This window comes from Motacilla alba, chromosome Z (genome assembly GCF_015832195.1).
Source record: "Motacilla alba alba isolate MOTALB_02 chromosome Z, Motacilla_alba_V1.0_pri, whole genome shotgun sequence".
Taxonomy (NCBI): domain Eukaryota; kingdom Metazoa; phylum Chordata; class Aves; order Passeriformes; family Motacillidae; genus Motacilla; species Motacilla alba.
This window is the reverse complement of record NC_052046.1, coordinates 23,714,004-23,736,261: the sequence shown is the minus strand read 5'-3', so window position 1 is coordinate 23,736,261 and position 22,258 is coordinate 23,714,004. Positions and strand designations below refer to the sequence as shown.

Sequence of the window (22,258 nt, the reverse complement as noted above, 5' to 3'; positions counted from 1 at the left end):
ACATGACACGCTAGGGTTTGAAGAGGCTAGCCGTGGATCTGTACCAACCTTGTAGCTGTTTCACTGACCTTATCACCAGTTTGCTCTAGAGGAATGAGTTTGCTCATCCACCTAGTAGGGTATTCTGAAAATCATTACTACAAAAAGGCCCAAGATATATAGAGATTTTGCATGTCAAAGGGCTTCACAGCAAGTACAGGGAGGGGAAATGAGTAGGGAGAGCTGTAATTTATCAGTGAAACAGGACACAAATGTGTACTAATGGTATGAACTGCTTTTAGGTTCTAGCGAAAGTCCGTGGATTAAACTTTTAATGAAAGACATGTATGATTACTATTACAATGTGGAAACTGAGGAAGATACCTGTGTTGCCCCCAGAGGAGTTGTACCAAAAACTTCATGGTTAACTGGTGAAGAAATCCAGGTAAGCAGCTAAAACATTGGTTTTTATTGCAAAAGCAACATAAACATTTGAGAGAGCATGAGACACGATATTATCAACAGGCTGTGGTGGGTGAAACTGAAGGTCACTTTATCAGTATCTGCTTCTGACAAGAGCAGCAACTTAAGTCTAAGCAGACAGTGATCGGTAGCACAGTCTCCTGTCTAGTGTCTGGCAATAATTTAGGGATTTCCTTACTGGAAGTTACAGCATTTCTTTTAATGACCATCAGGACACACCAATGGAGTAAAGGCTGATTGCTTCCATATCCTTTTATAGGACTTTGCATTGACCTATAACGAATAATTTTATCATGTATTTGTGAGCAGGTGGAATCACCATTTTCTGAGGTGCTATTTTAGCTCCCTCACTGTAGAGGTTTTGCACTATCTGTGAAATATAACTTCGAACAAAGCAGATCACACAAGCCTCTGAGTAATGTTTTCTTCTATATTCTGCTGCAGCTCACCTAAGGTACAGGCTTACTCCTCCACACAAAGAACTCGAGTCAGTGTAAGTCCTTTTGAAATTCTGAATGCAGCAGTACTTGAGTGTTCTCAACAGAGAGCTTGCTACTTCAGTTAGTATTTCTAGATGTCTGAGTTGCACAAGACACTTGTAAGTGTTAGGAAAGCAGAACCCTGCTAATGTATAAAAGAATACTCTTAAAATAGCATACCGACTTGAATAACTGAAGCTTGACAGACATTCAGTTACCTGTCATGTAGGGCTCAGCAATAAAAACGTAGCTCTTTCTTCATACTGATTAAAATGTAGGGGTAAATCAGAGGGACTTGGATAGGGTGAACATAAACTGCAGAGATGGAGAGAACATAGTACAAATTCCAGGACGGTTTTGTCTTTTTAATGACCTTTTTCCATCATCTCTTAACAGAACATTGCTGGGCAAGTTACAGCAGATTACAATCGAGAGCAGCTGTGGCTTGCTAATGAAAATCTGATTGTTGGGCTGCAAGCCCGAGCAAGGGGATTCTTAGTCAGAAAAAACTATCAGGAGAGAAAAGCTTATCTTCAAAACCAGGAACCATCTGCCATCAAAATACAGGTACTGTTCTAGAACAAGAAGGTAATGTGGCTTTGGCTGCATTTTTGCATGTAACAGGTGACGTGACTGATTACTAGCATGGATAAAATTCTCAGACAGATCTGTCTCCCTGTTTCCAGCAGCAGCAGTTTAAAATTCTACATCTACAAATATATGTGCTTTCACATAGCAGATATCTAATTTTAAAAGAATCGAGTGTATCCACCTCTAGTGAAAGTTACTTGGGAAAAGCTCATTAATGCACAGCCCTGGCTTTGTTCTGACATGCTCAGATTTTTTGTGGTATGCCTAACTATGCACAGCACAAGACCAGAAGGTATTTGTTAAGTATCGAAGCAAAAATTCTTTGGCAAAGCATGACTTAAGAAATACATTCCTTACTAGAATGTCCCTAGTTGGAAGTGGTTTGTTTCTGCTCCATGAAGGTGTAGCTGGACAGGGAGTGGCAGCTGCCCTGGTTTTCTTTGGGAGTATTTCTTGGATGTTTCCAGCTTGCTGAAACAAGCAACAACTCTAAAAGGAAATGTTCTGCTGAGAGTGCAAACACTGACAGAGGTGAAATGGTGAAATATCCAGCTCGTATTAGGAGCAATTCATTCCACCACCCACTCACAAAAGAAAAAAAAAGAGGAAAAAATACGCAAGAGAATTTTTTTAATCTACAGTAACTATATTTAACAATTCATTATGACAAATATCTTTACCACTAGTAGTTGTTATTGGGATTGACTTTTCATTTTCCAGCATGGTGTCTGAGCCCAGTAAAGAATTGCACTTTGAGAAATTCAAAGTCTGTGTGAATAGGTTCAAAATATGGAGAAATGTAGGTAAATAAAGTTGTTCTCTGTTTTCTTGCTATTGGCAATAAAGTAGAAATTACTTGTGGAAAGACAACAAATAGAGGACAAGGCTGGTGTCACTGGCTGATAGAGATGACAGGCAAAAACAGCAGTAAAAGTATCTCCTATCCCTGTCACTGAATTCCTTGATAAGTGTTTGTTTCTGAGCTAGCAAACAGAGTCAACTGAAGGAATTAACTTGGAAAAGAGGCCAGCAATGTAGGTCCAGATAGGTAAGGGACAATTTCTGGATGCAACAGAGTGTCAAAATGGGTAGGCTGGTAGAGACCACAGCAGGTCATCTGGTCCATACTCACTTTTTAAGCAGGGTTATCGCAGAGCACGTGGCACAGGCTTGCATCCCCATGGTTCTGGAATATCCCCAAAGGCTCTGCAACTTCTCTGGTAAATCTGTTCCAGTGCATGGTAACCTGTACAGTAAAGAAATTCTTCCCCCATGCTCAGATGGAACTTACTGTGCATCAGTTTCTGACATTGCCTCCTGTCCTTTTTGCTCAGCAGTACTGGGAAGAGCCTGATCCACCCTCTTGATACCCTCCCTTCAGATAATTACAGACATTGATGAGGTCCCCTCTCAGTCTTCTCTTCTTAAGGCTAAACAGGCCCAGCTCCCTCTGCCTTTCCTTGTAAGGGACATACTCCAGACCCCTCATCATCTTTTTAGACTCCACTGAACCCATCCCAGGAGCTCCATGTCTCTGTTGTCCTGAGGAGCCCAGAAATGGACACAGCATTCCAGGTGAGGCCTCACCAGGGCTAAGTAGAGGGGCAGGATCACCTCCCTCCACCTGCTGGCAATGCTCTTCCTAATGCCCCTCAGAAAACCATTGGGCTTCTTGGCCACCAGGACACACTGCTGGCTCATGGACAGCTTCTTGTCCACCAGGACCCCCAGGTCCTTCTCCACAGAGCTGCTCCCCAGCAGGTCAGCCCCAGCCTGTGCTGGTGCCTGGGGCTGTTCCTCCCCACGTGCAGGACCCTGCACTTGCCCTTGCTGAATTTCAGAAGGTTCTTTGTCCAACCTGCCAAGGTCCTTCTTTCCAACCTGCCAAGGTCCTTCTGAAGGTCCAGCGCTCTGGGGTATCAGCCACTCTGCTCAGCTTTGTGTCCTCTGAACTTGCTGAGGAGGCATCTGCCTCTTCATCCAAGTCACGGATGAATAAGTTAAACAGTACAGCACTGAACACCACTAGGGGTGACACTAGAGGGACACCACTAGGGACTGGCCTCCAACTAGACCCTGTGACACTGATTGTAACCTTCTGGGATCTGTTTTCAGCCAGTTCTTGATCCACTTCACTGTCCACTCATCCAGCCCTCATTCCTGAGTTTGTCTATGAGGATGGCAGTCTTGAAATCTCTACTGACATCACGTAGACAATATCCACTGCTCTCCCCCTACCCTTACACGTTTACTTTACAAACCCATGGTGACTATTCCTGATCATCATCTTGTTATCCACACAGACAGGGATGGTCCCCCATATTGAGGCACTCCATTGATGTTCCAGGGATGGGAGATGAGGCTAAGTAATGGGCAAGAGCTGGAAGTCACTTGTGGGATGAAGCCAGTGACTGGGATGCTAAGGATGTGGATGTACTGCTGATAAGAGTAAGGATGAATTCAGGAGGGTGAAGGAAATAGCATTGGACAATAAAGTGTGCTGGAATTGGTCAAAATTAACATGACGTGTATGAGGGCACCTTAAAAAATGAGGGCAAGCTTACTTATACCTTGGTTATTTCTTTATCACAATGGCAGATTTCTTTCTAAAAGATAAACACTGTTCATGATTTTAGTGTGTTACATAGATTTAATAAATATTAGTTTCTTACTAGGGCTAATGGTCTTCTGCCTTCTCTAAAATAGGCTTTCTGGAAAGGATTCAAACAAAGGAAAAGCTATGTTGAGAGATTAAAGGTGCTTCAAGGCAATGTTGCTGCTATTGTTAAGGTAAGAACACCCAATGTGTTTTTGGGGCTGTGTTTTAACCCTTGACATAGTCCATCACCACCTGGGAATCAGAGACTAGGAGCATAGGCTGGAGGTTTTCCAGAAATTTGCATGGCATTCAAAGTTGTTTAACTGATAGGTTAAGCAAATTGCTTCTTGAAAGCTCTGCATTTGACTTTCAACAGCCTTTACAGAATTTGAGGGGCTCTTGAAAGAGATATCCTTACATCTCTCTTTCTAGCACTAAACTACAAAACATTTGGGATGACAGTGTATTATTTCTTTACAAGCTGTCAAATCTCTCTCTCTGAAAAGTGCTCACTTTTCTGAGATGCTAATGGGACCATTACATCACAATTGGACTGTGGATCACAGATCAAATATTGTGACAGGATCTCCTGGTTTTGAGGGAGATTTGTTTAGAATTGAGACCCAGGACCTGAAGGTACAAATTATTTCCAAAGACAATGTTACACACAGGTGGTAGAAACTTGAAGTCAGCTTGATATAGTGGCCTAGTGGGAGCCCCTTTATCTGGTCACTGGCCAGTAGGAGCCTGCTGGTACAGTCATCTATGGCCCTGAGCACAAGAACAGCATGCCTGCAGAAGCAAACATTCAAAAGTAAACTTAAACACACACACACACACACACAAGTTTGTGCAGTGTCCCTTAACTTTTTAAAAAATTTTATTTAATTTTCAGATTCAGTCATGGATCAAAATGTGGCTAGCAAGGAGAGCTTACAGGAACCGCCTACAATACTTCAAGGATCATGTAAGTAATTTTTTTATTCATTCTGAACATGAAGCATTGAAGTATGGTACTGTGACTGCAGGAGCAGTTTTGGGAAACAGGGAAGAGGCTGCAAGTTTTGCAGTATGCTTCTGAGAAGACGTATGTCACAACTAATTATTTTGCCTAATCTTGATCCCTTTTAGAATGACCAAATTGTGAAAATACAAGCATTTCTTAGAGCAAACAAGGCCAGGGAGGACTACAGAACACTAAGTAAGTAGTAACATTTGGATGTTGTATGTTTGGGGGCAAGTATGTTACTGTGTTCAAGTCAGGGTTTTTTATAAGTTTCACATGAGATTTCTCAGTCTCTTATTTAACTTCAAAAGCAGGTGCAAGTGTTTGTAACACAATTGTTCTACAGCTGAAACTATTTTGCGTAGCTGTACTTTTAAAGTCTGACAAAAATATTGCCAACTGGCATACACTTCAAATTTTCTGCACAGTGATCAGTTTCCTGAGGGCTTTAGGGATATTCAGTATTACATCAACTAACAAGCCTGTTTTCTTCAACTGCAGTTGGTGCTGAAAATCCACCCTTGACTGTTCTGCGCAAATTTGCCTACCTCTTGGACCAAAGTGACTTAGACTTTCAAGAAGAACTGGAAGTAACAAGGTTAAGGGAAGAAGTGGTTACAAAAATTAGATCAAATCAACAGCTGGAGAAGGATTTGAACTTAATGGACATAAAGATTGGATTGCTGGTGAAAAACAGAATCACTCTTCAGGTCAGCAGGCTCTGTTCAGGCTCCCTTGGTAGCATGCACTGAGCCCTTCCCCATATGGAAGGAACTCAGGGTTGCACAATCACAGCTGAGGCTGGAAGGGATCTCAGGAGGTCACCTGGCCCAAACCCACTACACAAGCAGGGACACCCAGAACAGGTTGCCCAGGACCGTGTCCAGATGGCTGATTATCTCCAACAATCTGAGCAGCCTGTACTAGTGCTCAGTCACCCTCAATTAGTCAAAATACTCCTGCTAAATTAAGCACTATCTTCTCATGTTTCTGCCTCGTGCCAGATGTTGTTCTGTTGTCCTGAGTTGTACGTCACTGTGTTTTGCCAGTTACTTGCCAGATTTAAAATCTTTTATATCTTTTCTGTGTTAGAACATAGTAGACTTCTGATCATATTGAACATATTGTTCAATGCTAATTAATCAAGAATTAGTCTGTGTAGGAGATCAGGCCTCACACAATCATTGTTAGAAAGCCATACTGGTGAAAGATGAAGATGTTAAAAAACTGGGGAGTGAATAGTGCAGCAAAATTTACAAAGTTGCTAATTAAGGCACTTAGAGTAATACCGCATTTAACATGGTTGGGAAAATGTTCATTTTTGCAATCTGCCTGTTTTGTGAATATATAATCCAGAGTTTTGATCATCTTTCTGCAGGATGTGGTACTGCACAGTAAGAAACTTAACAAAAAGAGCAAAAGTCAACTGGAAGAGATGGTTATGGTTGACAAACAGGGCATCAAAGGTTTGAGTAAGGAGAGAAGAAAAAAACTGGAGGCTTATCAACACTTATTCTACCTTCTACAGGTAAATTTTAAGGCAAAAATTAACATGGCAGCAATTTTTGAAGAAAAATTAGAAATATATTCTACTATTAATTTTTTTTAATGATTATGTTAGTGATTATGAAGATATTTCCAAATAACATGCAGACTGCAGCAGACACTATGGTCAATTTCTAGTACTTCCTGTAATTGAGAAAATCCTTGTTGTTTTTAAAGTGTACAGCAAATATGGCTGGTTTTTGCTTGAGCATACTTCAGTCTGTACAGAACATTCTGTCTCAAGAGAAATGTTTACCTCCATGTAGTCCCTGTAAATTACTGTCACTATTGGTGTACATTTTATGTGGTGCAAGGGAAGTTGTCTGCAATGCAGTTCACAGGACATGATGTATCTGTTCTTGTGCTTTTTTTATCTGACCTCACTGACATTTTTCTAGAAGAATTTTAGATCCTCCCAGGGCAGACGCCCTCCACAGAAGACATGTAGTATGCAGAGTTTTCTTGGTAGATAGCTATTGTCATATGGTAAATTCTAATTGTTAATAAATACATAGACTAGATGCAGAGAGGTACTATCCACAGGCTGCAAATAAAATCCTTAATAGAGCTTCTCACTGATTGTGCAGTATTCCGTGTTTCTTACATACTAGTATTTGGAGAAAAGTAAAACATGTATGGAAAAGTGACATATATTTGAGTCAACATAACTGCTTTAGGCATGAACAAATGTAGAGAGCTGCTCTCCAAGTTGGGGGAGTTTGTTCTGCACAACCATATGCAAGTAATTTTTTTTGCTTTGTAGACTAATCCCACATATCTGGCAAAGCTGATTTTCCAGATGCCACAAAACAAATCAACAAAGTTTATGGATACAGTCATCTTCACTCTATACAACTATGCCTCCAATCAACGGGAAGAATACCTGCTTCTCAAACTCTTCAAAACTGCTCTTGAAGAGGAGATAACGTATGTGCAATCACAGAAAGTGTTCAGCTAGTTTGTGTTTTAGACAGGTCAATGAATGCTTCATGCTTAAAGGAAGCTGGTGGTTAATCTTTAAACTACCATAAAATTACATACATAATTTTATTACAAGAGAACTTTGTTTTCTGGGTGTCACTCTTAAACTCAAGTGATTGCTGATTCAAGAAAAAGATAATCTTTCTATGGCAGACCATATTCTTCTATGGAAAAAATGGCTTGTAAAAAGATGCTAGAGCTTCTTGGTTTGTGCTTGAGTATGTAAGGGTAGAGAAAGTATTATCTTCCTTCATGTAATCTTATGTTCTGTAAGTGAAGATTGGTGGCTTATCCTGAAATAATGAAATGTTATTTTATGCCCTTAAGGAATACAGACTGAACAGGTATTTGGGTCTGAATCAGGTATAAATTAGCTGGCATGGACTATGCTATGTTCTGGGACATTACTATAATACATGCAGAATTCAGACGGTAGCCTCTATACACCACTTTGTTTTACATAAAAGCCTTAAGAAGTAGGCTATATAAAGAGGTTTCAACATAAAAATAGAGTAGTTTTAAAAGTGAGAGATTCAAAAATATGGATAACTGCACACATAAGTCAGAACTCTTCTGTTTCTGACACAGCTCTAAGGTAGACCAGCTTCAGGATATCGTTACTGGAAACCCCACTGTCATTAAGATGGTTGTCAGCTTCAATCGAGGTGCTCGTGGACAGAACACTCTGCGCCAGCTCCTGGCCCCAGTGGTGAAGGAAATCATGGAGGACAAGTCTCTCATAATCAGCACTAGTCCTGTGGATGTTTACAAAGCATGGGTAAACCAGCTAGAAATGCAGACTGGTGAGGCCAGGTGAGTGAGGACGCTGGACATATTGTACCATACATGAGGAATCCCTCAGTTCTGATCTCCTATTCTTTCTCTGACAAATTGTCCTGTACTTGTGCCCATGCACCCCTTCTCAATCTTCCTCCAGCAGAGAGATTTTGGGGAGAGATGCTTGACAAACAGGTGCTTTAACTTGTTCTGAAAAATGAAAGGATCACTTTCCTTGTCATGACTGTCCAAAATCAATTACTTAGTCTTTGTAACTGTAATAGATTATGCCATGGAACAACTTCGTCTTTTTCTCAAGTTTTTTACTTACAGCATGTTAGTAGGGTCCCAGGCTTTTGATGAGCTGTGCTGGATAGGGATGTGGAGATGCATGATTTATATTTGTATTCTGCTTTTGTTATTAAGGGAAGGTACATGATAACGTGTGCACTCCCAACTAAGCAAAAAACTTACCTCAAAAAAAAAACTTACCTCCAAAAAAAGCATCTAAGACAACAAAACAATTTTAGTAACAAAATCCTGCTTCAGTTGTATTTGTCAGACTTTTGTTCACTGATGGTCCTTATGAAGAAAAAGAAATATTTTATTCTCAAATGTATTTAACCTGGTTTCATGTTTATTTTTTTTTGCTGTGCAGCAAACTGCCATACGATGTGACCACAGAACAAGCACTGACACACGCAGAAGTGATCAATAAGCTGGAATCATCTATTCAGAGTTTGCGGGCAGTAACTGACAAAGTTCTCACGTCCATATTCTCTTCTCTCAGTATGATGCCGTAAGTGCTGTGTTAGGACTCTCCAAGCAGCAGTTCATGTGCAGTTCACTTGAACCTCTGTGATGGAGATCCTTTCAAATCCTTTCCATGCTTTCAAAGGCTTGTGATACTTCTTCTCTGATGAGTCGCCCAGTAGAGGGAGTGGTTTCTCTGCCTCTGCCCTGCTTTAACAGCCTGGCAAACCTCTCCCTGTACTTGGAATGTTTTGTCTTTTCCATTATCAACTCATTCTAGTGTTTCAAGGTAGTGGGCAAAAAGCCAGTAACTTAAGCTGACTAGAATGATTGCTTTCTGTTTCATCTAAGTATTTTCCAATATTTTGCCTTTTCATCTGTTCTACATGTAGTTATGGAATGAGATACATAGCCAAAGTTCTGAAGAGCTCACTCCATGAGAAATTCCCGGATGCAACTGAAGATGAACTATTAAAGGTAGACTTCCTAGGGCACACTGCCAGCAGCTTGTTGTTTTACTGACAAAGTGGATTTTATTAACACTAAATATTCTAAGGAACTGGGAAAGCAGCATTTATTGAAGGAACTTGGCACTTCTGACTGAGTTGCAAAGGGGCTGAGGAAGGGGAGCAGGGAATTCTGTTGCCACAATCTAAGTATGTTAATCTGGGTGCTCAGCAATTCTTATGGAAGAGAGTGCTCAACCTGTTTTGGACAGTAACTATACTCACAAGGCTGGAGTTCATCTGATTCGTCCTGGGGCTTGGATTGGTCCTTGTCATTACCAGTCCTTTCATTGGAGAACACTTTAGTTCTCTTCTTTTTTTCTCCTCTATCAAAAGTTGTTAACATGTTAATAAATTGTAATTTAAATCCAATGAGGAAAGTTTCTAAAAGAAAAGTTTGAGTAGATCATACTACACTTGGATTACATTACACTTAAGATGCTTGTAAAAGTTGTAGAAATGGCATTTGTACAGACTGAAAACTAAGGTGTAAGTATGGTAGTGGCACAGTGGCTGTTGTTACCCTACCACAGCCATTGTGTCTCTTCAGAGGACTTAGGGGAATCACTTCATAAGCCTTCTAAACAGCTGAGAGACTGACAACCCTGTCAAATCAGGACTATTTTGCACTTCAATAAAGACCCTTTTATCAGTGTTTAATTACATGGTTCTCAAAGTACAAGGTTTTCATTTTAGCAGAACTTCCCTATTCTTCACTGTCCATCACTCCAGTAACCCAGATTTAAAAAATTGCTCAACACATTAAAAAACTTAGATAGCAAATGGAGTACCCACTTGAAAGCCTTTAAATGTGTGAGCTGCACGTTCTGCAGGTGCATACATATAAGCTAAAGCAAATTGCAGAAAGCAAAGTCCTGCCTGTTTCTGCGACCAGAAATTCTTTGAAGTTGCCATCTTCAGAAGATGCTACAGCATTGTTACAGAAACTGCAGTGTGGGAAATCTGTTCTCTATATTTCCAGGGCTGCATTGCAGTCCAGTTCCTTTGAGAAGTAAAGGGGTTCCCTTACCAACGTGTGCATTAAATGATGCCTGTATGTGCTGCACTTCAAAAAATGAGCCTTGGGAGCGGAACCTTGCAAAATTTAGAAGAGTTGTGTTTGTGTTTAACTCCGTGCCTTGCATTAGCTGAACTACAGCCAGTATCAAATTGAAATGTGGTTGTAAAAGTCCATAACTGATGTTCACAGAGGTGTTGTAGGAGGAATATCACGTAAGAGGTTCTTCCAGTTAGCCCCATAGGTAACGTGTGTCTTAAGGATTCTTGTAGTGCCAGTTCCTGTGGTCTAATTTAGAAGTAGAAATGATTGGTCATGTTTTGTAAGGGGCCACTCCTGTATGCAAAGGGAAGATCTCTTTAACTTTTTTCTCTCACTGTTTCTTTAGATTGTTGGCAACCTTCTGTACTATCGCTACATGAACCCTGCCATAGTTGCTCCTGATGGCTTTGATATAATTGATATAACAGCTGGGGGCCAGATACACCCTGACCAGAGAAGGAACCTAGGCTGTGTGGCAAAAGTCCTCCAGCACGCTGCTTCCAACAAACTCTTTGAAGGAGAAAGCGAACATCTGTCATCTATGAACACTTACCTCTCACAGACCTACCAGAAGTTCAGGTATGCACAGCCCTCACAAATACCTACAGAGTAAGAGCTTTCCTCTAGGATGAGTAAGGGAGATGGATTCCTTGTTGATAGGAATTTCCTGTTCAAAATGTTAAAAATGTTGAGTGATATGGCAAAGAGAAATGCTCGCTGACTAGGAAAATGGAGCAGGAGTAACAGGTTGTATTTTAGCTTGTGCATTAATTTGAGATCATCTCTGCTGTCTTGCTTGCAGTTCCTTACTGCAAACACAGATTGAGAACAGACAGTGGTAACTCATTATCCAGAAGAATCAATGTCTGCTTTGATTTGGGAGAACATCTGAACGTTTTGTCTGAGGAAGAAAAAAAATATTTGTCAGGACAAAGTTGTAGGGTTTGTTTTTATTCTCTCTCATCTTTGCTGACAGATTCTATACAGATATCATTCTTTATCTTGCAGTCATAGGAAACTGCATGTTTTCCTACATTCTGGGACACAAGTTCTTTGGGGTTATTGCCCATTCATTGCTATTACTTTGTGGTATTGTTGAGTTTTGCAATAAATTTGCACTCAGAATTTCTGTCTTTAGTGTCTGCCCTTTGTGAAAGCAAATGCACTGTTCATATAATGGGTTTCCTTGAGAAGTGTCAACCATGGACGCAGAGATAATTCAACTTAGTAATTTTTATGAAGTATTTAAGGGTATGACATAAACATGAAGAAGCTGTAAGGTAGAAAGTGTTATAGCTAGAATAACAAATGCTAGTAAAAGAGCACTGCTCCAGTCAGCCCTTGATTACTATAAAAGGAAGAATCCCTCTCCTAATTAAGCTAACTTTAATATCTGTATGCCTATGCTCTGTACTTTAACTAAGCCCTTCTTAGACAGCAACGGTGGCTGCCCTTAGCTGCCTGTTCCCCTTTGGAACAATATTAGCAATGTTAGCTATGGTCAAAGCTATTAAGCCTGCCTAGATCTTTTACTCTGCATTTATGAACTTGTGCAGAAATTTGTCCACATCCTTCTGAAGCCTTTGAAATCATCTGCCTTCACAACTCCTCCTCTAGGAATTTTTAGAAGTTTGCTACCCGTTGGTTAAAATTAAAATTTTCCTGCAGTTTCATTGCATACCCTACTGGCCTATTATTTTTTAGACTGATTAATGATTTCTGTACACATCTCATGCAATACCACTGAGATTACACAACTTGATGTGTAATCCCCAGCTTTTCCTCTCCAAAGTGAAGAATCTCAGCCCATTGTCTTTTTAATTATTCTTTTCCAATACTTTAAAGGTGCTGTGAACCTGAAACACACATCCTCTTCAACACCATAGGGCTGGCACAATATGGCTCCTGGAGCAAACCTATAGGCATCATCCAAAACCCTGGTTTTCCCAGCTGCCACATTTCAGGTCTTTTCACTTCAGAAAACAAAGTGGTTCTCTACAAGAGGACCCTGCTGGTTCTTGGTTGTCTGTGCACATCCCTGAAGAAGTCAGTAGCTTAGAGAGACACCAGTTGTCATTTTGGGAAGCAGATCTCAGTACTCCATGTGCATGTCAGTCATACTGAAGCAACACTTCAACCATATTCTGCATTTTTTCCTCTCAGGATTCTTATATTTATAAACAGTACTACATTTTCTCACATTTTCAGCCACTCATTTTCTGCCTAACAGCAATGTAAACATTTGTGGGACAGTTGGGAATTTTGTGCATCTACTTCAATGAATTCCTTCTCAGCACACCTCATACTGCGAAGTGCCTTCATAAAATAACAGAGAAATCCTTTTATAATTTCTAGGTCATTAAATAGATATTTCTCTAATTCCTTAAAATTTACCTTGTTTAATAAGTAGGGAAAAAACCCAACCCCTTTAAAACAGTCTTCCACCAGCTACCCAGGAAAGACAAGACTTACTTGTATTGACATGTTGCCTCCTTAAAACATTGAGGGTAGATTGCAGGCTATAAGATAAACATAATGCATGTCAAAGACTTGACTGTGGCTTAAATAAAGTGAATTTATAAGGGACAATTATTGAAGTCTTTCTCATTTTCTCTTAGGAATTTTTTTCAAGCAGCATGTGATGTTCCTGAACCAGAGGAGAAATTCAATATTGATGAATACTCTGATATGGTGACCCTCAGCAAGCCTGTCATATATATTTCCATTGAAGAAATTATCAATACCCATTCAGTAAGTCAATCAAAACAGACTAGTCAATGACTAGTCTATAGCATACAGATCATTGAATATATGCAGCTGACACTCTCTGGGGAAAGCTTAGTTTTCATTCTTATTTTTGAAGTAATTTCTTCACTTCATCTCTAAAATGTTCTGAAGCTGAATATTAGATTTTTTTTCCCTAGGAAAAATGCAAATGCTGCTTTCATGTAAAAAGTGTCATCTTGAATAATAATTAGTATGTAACACTTTCTGATGAGGGGAAGAACAATTATGTTCCAGTCTCATGCAACATTTCTAACTTTAAAACAAGTCTTGGGTAAGAAAGTGAAAGCAGTTTGAAGGAAAGCCTTTGTGAATAGAAATTGTATATTGTGGCTCAGGCATTCTGTCATGTGACTTCTTGGAAGCAGATTAAAACATCCGATTTAGAAAAATCAATGCTGTGGTATCATTCCTGTCCTTACTGTGGGTAAAGAGCAGAATAACTGCAGTCTGAAGTATGACTTAGTAGGGTATAAGTTAAATGTTTACTACATGTTCCTCCTAAAACTGGGATACTGCTATCTGTTTCCTGGCTTGCAATATGTCCCTTGTGTGTCCCCCCACCCAAGTAAAAAAAAAAAAACCACAACAACATTCTCCCGTAGAAAAAAAGCCCGCAAACACCACAAATAATCTCTCTCAAATACTGCCAGATACACTATGGAAAAGATAGAACACCCAACTCACAGTAGGCCACTGTGAGTGGGTTAAATTAGTTTTATCCAAGTGAAAGCTAATAACCTAATCTGCTAAAACGAACTTTCTGGTTTGTCTTTTTGCCTGTTCTTTTAATTTTTGAAGCAACAGACCTATGCCTGCAGGTAATGACTAGAAGTTATATGTGAACATTAGTCCTTTCAGTGAGTCTGGTGACTGGCATAACATGTCTATTAGGTGGTGCAGTGGGTGCTGCAGAGCTGGTTCTTCGTTTAGAAAATATAGTCCTTTCTGAAAGGTATCACTGCCACTCTTGTAAGCTACTGGAATGGATATACAGAAAATAGGTGTCATTCTATGGATCACCAACACTGTCTTTATTCCTTTGGGTGTTAAGGATGCAGCACCAAAATGCTCTGCTTGGGATTATCCTTTATTCTTTGACAATTAGGAGTTTGTTAGTCCTAATTGTAAATCTTCTGCTCAGACATGATATTTAGCACTCCAGGGACAATAACTGGAGAAGCAAGACAAGCTGTTTTACAGCAAGGGCAACTCAACTCTAGCCCAGAATCGAGGGTGCTTCCTAGCCTTGGAAAGATCCTCCATAATCCTGATCATAATAGGTCTGTGTTTTTCAACATTTAGTTTCTAGACGTAGTTTCAAGTATAAAGATACCAGGAAAGCTTTTTCTGGATGGTGATTTCATTTACATTTGTTTATAGCTGCTTTTGGAACACCAGGATGCCATTGCCACTGAGACTAATGACCTGCTGAATGAATTGCTGGAAGGTCTGGGACCTGTTCCTGATATAGAATCTTTCCTGGGTATGCTGTTTTTTGTCTTTATAGGTAACTTCATTTTACGGGCAGAATTGAACAGAGGCTTGACTTAAATACAATTGTGTCTCTCAGAGCAATAGCTTCTGCTTCTCTGTTTACTACAGAATTATTTTCCAAACACTTATTGTAACATTGCACCTTATATTTGAACCTTTTTCTTAACTGCAATACTTACTCTAAAAATTAACGTGTGATTCCAAATCCAAACATTACAATATTTTGAATGATCCAATTGTGCAGATAGGAAACAAGTGATTTTTTTTTTAACAATCTGGTCTTAAGATTTGCTAGTGTTGGGTAGAAACTTAGAAAAAGTATATAGAGAATTCTAAAACCAGCCATTTTTTCTTTTGGTACTTAATTATCCAAATAAAAGTTACTTCTTTGAAATTATGCAAATTTCTTAGAAAATAATGCATTTGACTGGTACTTAATTTGCATGTACTGTAGAAAATTGTTTAGAAAGTAGCTAGGAGTCATGGATAGCACCAACATTCAAGCGAATAGCCTGTTAACATAGCTGCTACTCTTCTGTTTCTTCATTATCATTGCATGTTAGGATAAAGGATGTTACATTGTATTATTCTTTGAGAAGACAACATGAAAGTCTTCTGCATGTCAGGAGCCTGAAGAGTAAGGATTGGTGTAATTTCCAAAATATTGTAACTGGGCTTATAAATAGCTGAGTTGTTGTTTTGATTGTTCAATATCCAAAAAAAGACTGCTTCTAAGTGGAAGGAGGTGGAGGCGCTATATAATAAGCTTAATATTTCTGATTGTTTACAGTGAGTCATCTAGGTACTTGTTTGGTTCATGTACTGAATCATGGGAAAATTGGAAAACTTGGAGTAAAATATGTTTCCTTTTAGGGGAAGGAGCTGTTGATCCCAATGACCCCAACAGGGAAAGCACACTGAATCAACTTGCAAAAACAGAGATTTCACTGTCTCTAACAAGCAAATATGAGTTACGAGAAGGTGAAGATCAGGATCTCAAAAGTTTGATGAAAAAGTAAGTTTTGCTCAAACATTTATATTCTGGCAATGCTTACTGTTTGTTTGTTTTTAAATATTGCTTTTTAAACATTTACCCTGTGTAAAAGCATTTCTGAGGTGCTGAGTGCATTCAGTTTTCAAAAGACAGTTTGTATTCAGTGCTACTCAAACTTTTCCAAAAGTCAGAACAACTGTCAGTTTTTCCAGAAAAAGAAATATATTGCCATCTGTGTTTTGGAGCATGACTGCATCATTATCTAGGAAATATTTTTTCATGAAGCTGTAAAAGCACTCTGCTTTAAAATGCCACAGCCTTGGGAAAGCAGAGATGAAACACAGTCTACACTTATAAGGGTCAGACAGTATTACCATGTCCTTTCCTCCCCCTCAAAAATAAACAGTTTCCTGATATACTGTCATCAGCCATTTGAAAAGAATGTAACTGTTACTTCAGCAGGAATAGCACATGCAGCATGCTTTTATCCAGGAAAAAAATTGTGTGCATTCTGTCTTGGGAACAAATTTTAAAATGGCTACAGGAATACTCTGGAATAAAGTGTAATACAGGCCACTTTATAGTAAAAATTATTTATACAACAGCACTTTGTTTCACGTTATTGGCACCCATCTTTTGACATTATTTCAAGGTATCCAGAAAAGGGATTGGCCTACTTCAGATCCTAGTATAATCTGAGAAAGGGGGAGCACAGAATGCTGCTCCCTCTGTTACTGTGCTTATATGTACCCCATGTGTGTGAAGGCAAAAGTTCACATTAAAAGGGAAAGATAGCTCCAATAACTAGGAGGGCAGACATGGGCTGTAATTAATATCTGATCTATTAAGCTGTTTGGGGTTTTTTAATCAGAAATAAGTATTCTGGATTTGTTCGATGGTGTGACGTTTTACTTATGAAGAAGCAACTGTACCTAGGTAGACTATCACTTTGAACTATTAGGTTTTATCATATAAGTTTTGACAGTATTTAGACATTTTCCTTGGAAACTTTAACTGCATCTTTAATTTTCTGTTAATTGTTAAGAATAATGGGCTATTTCAGTAATCCTGTCCTCTAAATTAATAGAATTCTGTAGCAGGATGTTCTTGGAAGTATTATGAACAAACAGGCAGCAGGAATGAGATAAATTCTTACCAAGAAAAGAACTGGTTAACATATCGGAGTGTAGCAGCTTCCCTTTTTTAGCAAGGAAATGCTTCTTGTCTGTTGTTGCTAGAGAAATATCTGTCCTTAAGTGGTTTGTGTAAATGCACTGCATCAAATGAAAAATTCCTTCAAAGTTCAGCAGTTCTGAGTGCATTTACACTTTATTCAGTAAATAGGGCCCTTAATGGAATGATGAGTAGCTCAGGCTTGTCAAACATTACATTTCTGTCTGCTGTTTTGTCACGATCACAATTAAAATCCACATGTGAGTTGTTGCTTGTATTTTATTAACAGTAATTGTTTTACTGTGATAGTTGGTTGTCTGTTTTCTAAAATAAATGGAGGGAAGCTTACATGTATTTCTCTGTTCAGACTGTGTAGAAACCAGATACTCAATGTTGTTAAAGGAAGCTGTGAAACATAAAAAGCTAGAAAGCAAATTTTACCAATAATGCATAATAAAAAGGGGAGTTTACTACTTTTATGGTCAAAGAAATTACATGTACAAGTGACACAGTGATAACTGTTTTGTAATATCTACATATCTTTTTCAAAAGGACCAAAAGACTCATTGTGGATGTGATACGAACACAGCCGGGGGATACACTCTTAGAAATATTAGAAACACCAGCCACTGCACAACAGGTAAGTATTATACGGTGCCTGAACAGGGAAGGAAGTATTTTATTATAGCTATTTGAACCTTAACAGATCTCTGACAGCTTTCTCCATCACATTATAGCAATGAAATTGTTTGTTGATGGTTTTAGACTATTCAGATTTAGAGTCTTTAAAATATGAGACTTCTATAGTTGGGTTTTATTTACTGTGTAATTGGAAACAACTTCAGAGGGAAACAAAATACAAGTCTTGCTGAGAGCGAGACTAGACTAGAATATTTTTTCTTAGTGTATTGGAGTCACTAGAATGTGACTAGAATATTTTTTCTTTACTTTTTTTGTAAACGTGGTCTTTTCTCTCCTATATTATAGTACAACAAATAGCCTGAGGTGAATTTTTCTTTGTACTCTATCTTTTTTTTTCCTCCTCAATAAATTCAGTATTGTAACTCAACTTGCCTGACCCTTTAGTTTATTTGCTTAATCTATACAAGCAAATCTCAGGGAACTACTGCTATCCTTAGTACAGGAACAGAGTGGCAAGAGCTCACAGTTGAAGTCTTTCCCATAGACACTGAGACACAAAACTGCATTTTAATAATGTGCAGACTTCAGTTCACCTCAGTGTGTGCATATGTAGGAAATACCTGTGAGATCTGGACAGTCTTCCCACAACTTGGTGAAGTCATTAAGCCTGGCTGCATTAGACATTTTGAGTAATTCAAATGTGTGTCTCAGTGTTGTCACTACATACCTAAGGTATGTCCAAAGGCATGGTAAATGGGGTACTTTGAGACCAAGTGGTAATAGGACATAAAGATTGCACCCTGATTCTTGAAAATCTCCTATTCAATGTGCTTGAGAATTCAATGTACTTGAACTCTTAACAGTTATCAAAATCTGGAAAATAACTGTTCTGGATATTTTTTTCCCCCCAGGAATCTGAGAATTTGAAACTTGTAGAAAAACGTGCCATCTTAGATTCCAAAACTCCAGAGAAAATGAAACACAGTCAGTCTATTTTTGAAGATGGGCAGCTACCAATAGAACAAAAGAAAAGGAAAATTCAGAGAAGTCTCCGGACATTGGAACAAGCAGGACTAGTGTCTTCAGCAACTAAGTACCAAGAAATTATAAATGAGATTGCTAAGGTAAACTGTTTCCCTGTATATCAATGTTATTTAGCATCTAGCCTAAATCCATTCCAATTAGAGAAGTAAAACACATATTTTTCAGGGAATGCTACCCTAAACTACTGAAGTATCCACATACATGGATTGTTTTCATTCCCTGACTAAATAAGTGAGAGACAGTACACTCCTGAATAACTATCTGAAACGAATGACATAAAACTGCAACCTTTGTTATTCAAACTGATATCGAACTTGATGCTGATGATGATTTAACTCCTCCTCTATAATGTTTCAGTATAACACTGTATATTTTAAAAGTAATTGGAATTGCTCAGTGGTGTTTCAATTAAGAATGGCTGTGGTCTTGGTAAGGTTTCAAAAGTCTTAAACCCCTATGAAATATTATCTGATTGGTATTAACACTGATCTTCTGTGGTTAGGCTGGACACAAGAACAGTGGGCCACTTTGGTGCCCATCCTGATGCTGATAAAGCACAGGGACTATTCTCAACAAATCCTATTCCACATCCACAATCCATACTGGCCATAAGAACCTTAGTATATTCAACTATCTTTAGCACAACAATGACATTTTTCTTATGAGTTCTGGGTCTGTTAGGCCCGTAGAGCACCGCAAAGTTCAACACCACTTCTATATATGAGTAGCAATGTGATTGCCATGTGAACAAACTGTAGTACTCCCTACAGGTACTATTCTTGTAAGAACTAACAGGATAATTTTGTGCTTTCTTTCAGTAATGAAGTCAGATTTTGTAATTACAAATTGGAATGGTAATGAACTGAGGCTTTTTAAAATTTCAAATTAATAAAACAATTACATTAATAAATTTATTTAGGATATCCGGAATCAAAGAAGATACAGACATCATCGAAAAGCTGAACTGATGAAACTCCAGCAGACTTTGAATGCACTTAACTCCAAGACAGCATTTTATGAGGAACAAATTAATTATTACAACACCTATATAAAAACTTGCTTAGACAACTTAACAAGAAAGTGAGTTGAATCTTTCTTTCTTTTAATGTGTCTTTTAGTGTGTTTTATGGACAGGGAGAGCAGGTGTTAATCTGTAGTTTAAAGTTTTGATTCCAACCGATTGACAATCTACAAAAGGTCCATGAGAGTTAACTTTGTCAGCATCTGGATATTAAAGTCTTGCATTTATGCAAGACAGCCTTGGAGAAAGAGAAGTCTATGTCTATGTAAAGAGATGTATAGATATTTTCAATATATTTAATTGGTGCTACTTTGCAGATCCATTTGCAAGGTTGGAGGTCATGAAGCTTAGGGAAGTAATTATTGGTTTCTTCCTTTTTCAAAAGGTTTGGGGTTTGTCTTTAGAATGGAAAAGGGGGAAATAAATGCCTAAATAATTTTACCTTTCAGATATGATGGAGTTACTTGAAAGCAATCCCCCACTAATGCCATCAAAGTGTTAAAATGAAAACATTTTACTGACATGAATAGGAATTTCCCCAGTGCATGCTTCATTGATCCAAAAATTAAGTCTAATTACAGAGTATTTACCATTTATGTCACCTTAAGTTTACAAATTGCTATTTTAAACTGAAGATTGTGGACTCTTCAGGATCAGAGTTGCATTTCACAATAGAATTGAAAAAAGTGCTAAAAGATGATTCAAAATCATTGGCAAGATATTTATATGATTCACTGCATTCTAAAAATTCCTCTAACTCTTAGATTTTTTGGGATGTTAATTTGGTTTTTTTAGAGATGTTCAAGAAAGAGTGAAAGAAAGTTAAATATGGCTAGAAGAGTAACTGAAGTATTAAGGATCTGACAAAGGCACCAAAAACCCGTTTTCTTGTTCACTTTCCAGAAATTCACGGAGGTCAATTAAATTAGATGGAAAAGAGGAGGTGAAGGGAAGCAAAAAGCTGAAACAGACCTCACTAAAGTACACAGCTGCAAGACTTCATGAAAAAGGTGTCATCCTAGAAATTGAAGATCTTCAAACCAATCAGTAAGTGCACTACAAAACAATTCTGAGTATTTTCTAATCAACAAATTCTGAAGGGGCCTGGCTTTTGATAAAAGAAATCTTAACAATTTCCTGTGCCGCAGCTAAAATTGCGTCAGACTTCGGCATTCAGAAGGATGCTACAGTCTAATTGGTATCATTTTTCTTTTACTTTGTATCTTGCTGTATGATTACCTTGGGAAAATATGTTAACAAGCCAGCCCTAGCACTTACATGGACAAGTGCAAGTTTGGCAGCAGACTCACTATTAATGACCAGGTTTTATGCAGTTGTAGCAATCTTTTTTCATATATTGACTAGTCACCTTCCAATTACTTAGTAAACCTCAGGTTTTCTGCTCTTCCTCACTATGGCAGGGTGAATGGATGTGGTGATTTAACATCCCTTTTGTATTCTTCCATTTTGAGGCTGTGGTAGTGAAAGTCTTCCATTCTTTGCACCTTCCTATCTACCCTCTGCATGGAGAAGTTTTTTCCAAATTTTTTTTTTCTGGGTCCCCCCCCCTGCAAGTTGATTCATCAGGTAGAGGAAGCCACATGAGGTAAATATGTACCTGCAAGGAGATGCTTGGGCATGGCAGAAGGAAAATTAGGTTGTCCAGTTTCTATCCACTGGGTGTTGGATCCAATTTGTTCAGTGAACTTCCCAAATACCTTTTTTTTTTTTCTTTTTTTGCTGTCTTGTTTTGTTGGGTTTTTTGTTTGTTTGTTTGTTGAGTTGGTTTTTTTGGTAGGCGCTTTTATTTGTTTGGTTGGGTTTTTTGGGTTGTTTCTCCAGTACAAAAAACTTCAGAATTCTGTATTTCATATTACCAGTACTACCAGAAAGTCTCTAAGAAGACACTGTATGGAGTGCAGTGCAGGGAGGGATGGAGTGATTCTTTTGACACCAACAACACTGCTTGTGGTCAAAGTTCTATGCTTTGCAGGCTTTTTCCCCAAAACTGTCTCTGGATTATATGAAACTGCATAGCCTATGTATTAAATTACCTTTCTTGTTTCAAGGTTTAAGAATGTGATGTTTGATATCACACCTGGAGAAGAAGTGGGTGACTTTGAAATCAAAGCAAAGTTTTTAGGAGTTGAGATGGAAAAAGTGCAGCTCCATTTCCAGGTTTGAATTTTGTTACTTTGCTACATAGCTGCTGTTGCATTTTCTGTAGCTACAAACTTTTCCAATATTTTTTTTAACATGTATCCATGAACCAGTCAATCAGTACAGAACAGCAGCTAATGTGGAGAATAACTATGTAACTTCTGCAGGACGCTGGGCATGGGCA

General features: G+C 38.5%; 1 protein-coding gene across 8 annotated transcripts in view; it reads left to right on the top strand.

Annotated features, from left to right (window-relative positions):
* Positions 1-22,258, top strand: part of IQGAP2 (IQ motif containing GTPase activating protein 2) — a 124,138-nt gene that overhangs the window by 100,633 nt on the left and 1,247 nt on the right. For all 8 annotated transcript variants that reach the window (XM_038125711.1, XM_038125713.1, XM_038125717.1 and 5 more), the window contains 20 exons: positions 282-424; positions 1,338-1,508; positions 4,239-4,322; positions 5,027-5,098; positions 5,263-5,332; positions 5,639-5,847; positions 6,516-6,665; positions 7,446-7,609; positions 8,252-8,476; positions 9,099-9,239; positions 9,586-9,670; positions 11,106-11,338; positions 13,378-13,510; positions 14,927-15,029; positions 15,914-16,055; positions 17,760-17,847; positions 18,761-18,973; positions 19,813-19,973; positions 20,818-20,961; positions 21,984-22,092. In XM_038125711.1, the coding sequence (XP_037981639.1) occupies positions 282-424; positions 1,338-1,508; positions 4,239-4,322; positions 5,027-5,098; positions 5,263-5,332; positions 5,639-5,847; positions 6,516-6,665; positions 7,446-7,609; positions 8,252-8,476; positions 9,099-9,239; positions 9,586-9,670; positions 11,106-11,338; positions 13,378-13,510; positions 14,927-15,029; positions 15,914-16,055; positions 17,760-17,847; positions 18,761-18,973; positions 19,813-19,973; positions 20,818-20,961; positions 21,984-22,092 (2,840 nt within the window). The remainder of the gene's footprint in view (positions 1-281; positions 425-1,337; positions 1,509-4,238; positions 4,323-5,026; positions 5,099-5,262; positions 5,333-5,638; positions 5,848-6,515; positions 6,666-7,445; positions 7,610-8,251; positions 8,477-9,098; positions 9,240-9,585; positions 9,671-11,105; positions 11,339-13,377; positions 13,511-14,926; positions 15,030-15,913; positions 16,056-17,759; positions 17,848-18,760; positions 18,974-19,812; positions 19,974-20,817; positions 20,962-21,983; positions 22,093-22,258) is intronic.